The sequence below is a fragment of the Oncorhynchus mykiss genome, chromosome 31 (assembly GCF_013265735.2).
Source record: "Oncorhynchus mykiss isolate Arlee chromosome 31, USDA_OmykA_1.1, whole genome shotgun sequence".
In the NCBI taxonomy this organism is placed as follows: Eukaryota; Metazoa; Chordata; class Actinopteri; order Salmoniformes; family Salmonidae; genus Oncorhynchus; species Oncorhynchus mykiss.
In genome coordinates, this window is record NC_050571.1 from 8,843,495 (window position 1) to 8,850,168 (window position 6,674).

The 6,674-nt window shown below is 44.2% G+C and overlaps 1 protein-coding gene across 1 annotated transcript in view; it reads right to left on the reverse strand.

Moving 5' to 3' along the window:
- The window catches only part of LOC110504535 (protocadherin Fat 2), a 78,715-nt gene that overhangs the window by 62,995 nt on the left and 9,046 nt on the right, over nt 1-6,674 (reverse strand). The window contains exon 2 of the mRNA XM_036969560.1: nt 415-3,735. Within this exon, the coding sequence (XP_036825455.1) occupies nt 415-3,718 (3,304 nt within the window). The 5' untranslated portion in view covers nt 3,719-3,735. The remainder of the gene's footprint in view (nt 1-414; nt 3,736-6,674) is intronic.

Sequence of the window (6,674 nt, forward strand, 5' to 3'; positions counted from 1 at the left end):
AAAATAGTTATTTGGTTAAAACTGGATACTACACTGTCAGATTATAAGTATGAGTAATATTCTGAATGGGAGGCCTGGTAAGTCAGTGCAGGTGTTCAGCACTATAATGACAGAGCATTTCTCCAACAGGAGTCAGGCATTCTAATGAAACGTGATACTTTGTGAGGTCACAGGCTATCAGCTGTAAAGTATCCATTATGTAGGAACATAGACAGGTCCCAAGAAGGCTCAGGTTATTTTTTTACATTGTTCATTACTATTATTACACACACACACACACACGCACACGCACACGCACACGCACACACACACACGCACACGGGCACACACACTCACACGCACACACGCACACGCACACACGCACACACACACACACACACACGCACACGGGCACACGCACACATACATTTTTACCTGTTTCCTCATCGATCATGAAAACTCCCAGGCCAGATCCATCGTGGATGTGGTACCTGACGACTCCATCTCTCCCCAGGTCCCTGTCTGCTGCTGTCAGCGTGAACACTGAGGTTCCCACGGGAGCATCCTCCATCACTGAGGCCTCATAGACAAACATGGAGAAGACCGGCTTATTGAGGTTCTCATTCACATCCAGGACCTCCACCTCGATGAAACAGGAGGAGGAGAGTGAGCGAGGAAGGCCATGGTCAACCGCTCGAACTGTCAGGTTGTAAGACTGTCTCCTCTCGAAGTCCAGTTCCTTCTCAAGGGTTAGAGATCCCGTCGACGCGTCCAGAAAAAAGGCCCCGTTCTCACTGTTCTTCAGGTTGTAGCTGACCTGTCCAGCGCTGCCCAGGTCTAAGTCGTAGCTCTCGACCCACAGTAGCACCGTCCCCATGGGAACGTCCTCGGGGACTTTGATGTTGTAGATCTTGGGGACGAACTTGGGAGGATTGTCGTTGATGTCCTCCAACACGACCACCAGATCGGTCATAGAGAAGAGCTGTGGGTCTGTTTTAGACTGATCTCTAGCCTCTATCTTCAGGTTATGTCTGGGAAAGGCCTCTCTGTCTAAACGATCGGACACTTTCACTTCGCCAGTGAGTTCATTGATCTTGAAAAGATCAGTTAAAGTTAGCATCGAATATAATATGTTTCCATTGTCCTCAGAGTCTAAATCTATTGCGTGCACTTGGAATATCCTCGTGTCAACCTCTGTGTTCTCTGGGATGTGCACGACATACCTGGATTGGTCAAATACTGGTCGGTTGTCGTTAACATCCAACAGATTCACAGCGAGAAATTTCCACGCTGAGGTTTGTGGGCTTCCTAAGTCATAGACAGTTACGTTCAAAATGTAGAACTCTTTGGTTTCTTGGTCTAAAGGACACACAAGCTGAAGCTCCCCAGAGAAAATACCAATGGAGAAACACCCATCTTCATTTCCACTTGAGATAGCGTACACAAGCTTGCTGTTGAATCCAGTGTCGTTATCCGTAGCCTTGAAGTAAAGGATAGTTGAATTCAAAGGGAAGTCCTCTCTGATGTCAATAGTACTCGGGATGCCAGAGTTGAACTTAGGAGAGTAGCGGTTGATGATATGAATGTCCGAGAAGGATTCCTCATCCTGGAAAGTCAACCCTGGCTTTATGGATTCAATCAGTTTGTCTGTAAGCTGTTTGAAAATCCCAGTCTCCTGACAACTGACGGTGGCTTCAGTGCCCTGGTTACCGATAGTAACAGTAACAACAGAGGGATCAGAGGTATGTTTACCGTCGGTTGCTGTGATTCTGAGTCTGAACGAAGGTAATTCAGTCTCTATCGAAGCTGTGGGTATCTGTCTGATCAGTGTAATGACTCCTGATACAGCATCGATGTCAAACAGTTTTTGGTCATTCCCTGACTCGATCACATATCTGAGCTGTTGTAGTTCGTCCAGGTCAACAGCAGACAGCTCTGCGATTTGCTCTCCCACCGCTAAATCTACAGGTATGGTGGCGTTGCATCCCACCTGCTCAAACAGAGGGGTGTTGTCGTTGACGTTGCTCATGGTGATCGTCACAGCGCACTCAGAAACATGACTGAAGGGACTGCCGCTGTCCGAAGCCCACACTCTGAGATGATACCACCTCTTCATCAACTCGTAGTCCAGATCCTCAGATGTGGAGATCACTCCACTGATTGGGTCTATTGTGAATGGGGAAGGAGCTGAGTTGGCTATGGCATAGGTCACAAAACCATTTCGTTCCCTGTCGTCGTCTATTGCAGAGACTGTTAGAACGCTGCTGCCTATAGGTACGTTCTCTGGTAGTGTGGCTTGGTATGAAGGTTTGGTGAATGTGGGGGCGTTGTCGTTTTCGTCAGTTATCTCAACAACTATATGGGTCTCGGCTTCGCCGTGATTCGCTATCACGTCGAATTCATAACGAGACTTTTTCTCGAAGTCAAAGGAGTCTGAGGTAACGATTATTCCTGTTTTGGGGTTAATCTTAAATTTGGGGCTATCAGAGTTACTTTTAATGTGGAATCTAACATTCAAATATGCTGGATTCACACTAACTCTGACCACATGTGTTTTTGGTGGTGAAAACTCACTTAGTGTGAGAATGTAAGTGTCTTCCAGAAAGCTAAACAGGCTTTGTTTATAGGGAGGGATATGGATTTCTGAAACTGGAGAAACTAAAGGTGGACTGCTCTTGTCTTTAGCTTGAAGGGAGAGGTTTAATCCAGATGGGCTCTGAGACCAGTTCATTCTCTTGGTGGAGACCACTTGGAATCCATTGCCTTGCAGGCTGGATGGAATCATTTCAAAATACCTCTGTGGATCCCCACCAACAATACTAACGGACTCAACCTGCTTTACACCCGACTCTACATGGACATCAATAGTTATCTTCTCGTCTTCATCCTTCTGAGCCAGGACAACCGGGAGAGGTTTGATGATGGGGGCGGTCGAGGAGACCTTTTCTATGGTAACTTTAACCCTGGCCACGTTGCCAAACTTCTGAACCCCAGATATCTTCTTGGTCCTGTCCTCGGCTAATACAGTGAGATCGTAGGTTTCTGCTCGGCTGTGGTTCAGTCTCTTGACGAGGCTGATGACGCCTGTGAAAGGATCAACGGCGAACGGATGAGCTCTACTCATGAAGGAGTAATAGAACTCAGCATTGCAGCCAATATCCGCGTCCGTCGCACTGACCCTGACCACGCTGGACTTCAATGGAGCGTCTTCCCTGATGACTACGTTGTACGAGGCTGGGTAGAAGAGCGGCTTCAGATCATTGGTGTCAATCACCTGAACCAATACCTTGGTCCTGGCCTGGAAGTCGTACGTGATTTCAGTGGCTTCAATGGTGAGAGTATAACTGTCTCTTACTTCCCTGTTTAGTGATGCAGAATTACTGCTTCGCGTTTTGATTCTCAGAATGCAGAAATCCCCTACTCTGACCTCCTCCGCTTTGAATAGGCCGTCGTCGTCTCCAGAGACGAGTTTGAACTTGATGTCCCAGAAAGGATCGGTCACTACGATGCCCATCTTGATGGGACTCTCCACAGCAGTCCTGGGTGCTGAGTTCTCATTAATGGTGGCATTGTAGAGATGGTAAGTGAACCTCATGGGAGAGCTGTCTTTTCCAAGCACCTTTCCCAAGCTCCATTTTGTTGGTATTTTGTGATACTCGTTACTTGCTACTAGTGTTAGTAAGACCGCTACCACTAAGAGTAGTGTACTTGTGTCTGTTTTAACCATCTTCACTGTCATCACCAGGATCCTCAGCTCTGAGAGAGAGAGAGAGAGAGAGAGAGAGAGAGAGAGAGAGAAAGAGAGAGAAAGAGAGAGAGAGCGAGAGAGAGAGAGAGAGAGAGAGAGAGAGCGAGAGAGAGAGAGAGAGAGAGAGAGAGAGAAAGAAAGAGAGAGAGAGAGAGAGAGAGAGAGAGAGAGAGAGAGAGAGAGACAGACAGACAGAGAGAGAGAGAGAGAGAAAGATAGAGAGAAAATTAGATTTGAGTTCATATGGCGGGAAAACATATACATCTTAACTTATAGTTCAATCATCTACGGAAATTGCGTACAAGTCCATACAAAATACATCTCGTTGACCAGATTGTGAACATATCAGTCATTTCCCTTGCGCCTGCTCCTGTCTGAGCAGTACAATGTGAGAATAATGATCCAATGACACAACACCACAGTGAAAGCCTGCTGTGAGGTATTTGTCTCCTGTTCTAACATGCCTTGACCAAAGCAAAGCAATACATTGTTTGATGACAAGAAACAGCCTCAGAGCAGCATTAGACAGGTGGTGCCCCCCCCCCCCACCCTCATGTCATTATTCCTTTCCTTTGAGTGCAACAACTGATAATCAAATCATTATTATAAAGCCTTTGTCAACATGTGTTAATAAAAAAGGATTTGTTACGTGATGACAGATGTAAAACAGGATTTGGTGGTTTGTTTCCACCTTTTGTCTGTGTTCTTCTGTTCAGCGTAGGCTGTTCAGACATTACCCTTTTACTCCTAAATGTAAACACATTTAAAGCTCAACAATTCATAAGACTCATAGTGAAATATACAGTACGAGCCCTTTTCTCTAGTGGATAACAAAAAAAGTATATTTATATCCTCAAAATAAATCAAATATATAATTGGCCTTCAGGTGAAATGGTCTAGTTTTTAGTGCTGTACTTGGCAACAATAAAGACTCCAGTATTCCTGCATGGTGATTTGACCATCTCTCAGCACTTTAAAAGCCCATAGCTCTTGCTTCATGACTGCTACCTTTTCATTTCTCTTACACCTGAAGTTTACCGGAGATATCAGAGAAATCTGGAGTGAGAGGAACGCTTAATAATTAGCTGCTCCTTGAAATTACATAAAATACCTGTCAATCTGTTACTGTGGCGACGAACAAAATGACTGTTTACCTAACTAACCTTTCACTTTCAGTGTGTCATCACTCGTAGAAAGTGATCGATCGTTTTGGTCCGTAGAATCATTACTAGCTTAGACAAACATGCTCATACAAGAAGAACACAAGGCTTTACAGATTATTATAAATGATGATTTGACTAATCAAATGTGTTAAAATTAGTCATTCCTCAGCCATCTCTCGTAACAACTGCTAAAGGGGGGGGGGGGGGGGGGGGGGTGACAGCCAGAGTCAGGTACAGCTCAAGTGGGAAGTTTACATATACCTTAGCCAAATACATTTAAACTCAGTTTTTCACAATTCCTGACATTTAAACCTTGTAAAAATTCCATGTTTTAGGTCAGTTAGGATCACCACTTTATTTTAAGAATGTGAAATGTCAGAATAATAGTTGAGAGAATGATTTATTTCAGATTTTATTTCCTTCATCACATTCCCAGTGGGTCAGAAGTTTACATACACTCAATTAGTATTTGGTAGCATTGCCTTTAAATTGTTTAACTTGGGTCAAACGTTTCGGGTAGCCTTCCACAAGCTTCCCACAATAAGTTGGGGGAAATCTGGCCCATTTCCCCTGACAGAGCTGGTGTAACTGATTCAGGTTTGCAGGCCTCCTTGCTCGCACATGCTTTTTCAGTTCTGCCCACAACTTTTCTATGGAATTGAGATCAGGGCTTCGTGATGGCCACTCTAATACATTGACTTTGTTGTCCTTAAGTCATTTTGCCACAACTTTAGAAGTATGCTGTGGGCATTGTCCATTTGGAAGACCCATTTGCGACCAAGCTTTAACTTCCTGACTGATGTCTTGAGATGTTGCTTCAGTACATCCACGTAATTTTCCCTTCTCATGATGCCATCTATTTTGTGAAGTGCAACAGTCCCTCCTGCAGCAGGAACCCCCACAACATGATACTGCCGCCCCCGTGCTTCACGGTTGGGATGGTGATCTTCGGCTTGCAAGCATCCCCCTTTTTCCTCCAAACATAACGATAGTCATTATAGACAAACAGTTATATTTTTGTTTAATCAGACCAGAGGATATTTCTCCAAAAAATACAATCTTTGTCCCCATGTGTAGTTGTAAACCGTAGTCTGGCTTTTTTATGGCGGTTTTGGAGCATTGGCTTCTTCCTTGCTGAGCAGCCGTTCAGGTTATGTCCATATAGGACTTTACTGTAAATATAGATACTTTTGTACCTGTTTCCTCCAGCATCTTTACAATGTCCTTTGCTGTTGTTCTGGGATTGATTTGCACTTTCGCACCAAAGTACGTTCATCTCTAGGAGACAGAACGAGTCTCCTTCCTGAGCGGTATGACGCCTGCGTGGTCCTATGGTGTTTATACTTAAGTACTATTGTTTGTACAGATGAACGTGGTACCTTCAGGTGTTTGGAAATTGCTCCCAAGGATGAACCAGACTTGTGGAGGTCTACAATTATTTTTCTGAGGTCTTGGCTGATTTCTTTTGATTTTCCCATGATGTCAAGCAAAGAGGCACTGAGTTTGTCTTAAAATACATCCACAGGTACACCTCCAATTGACTCAAATTATGTCAATTAGCCTATCAGAAGCTTCTAAAGCCATGACATCATTTTCAGGAATTTTCCAAGCTTTTTAAAGGCGCAGTCAATTTACTGTATGTAAAGTTTTGACCCACTGGAATTGTGATACAGTGAATTATAAGTAAAATAATCTGTCTGTAAACAATTGTTGGACAGATTACTTGTGGCATGCACAAAGTTGTCCTAACTGACTTGCCATAACTATAGTTTATTAACAAAAAC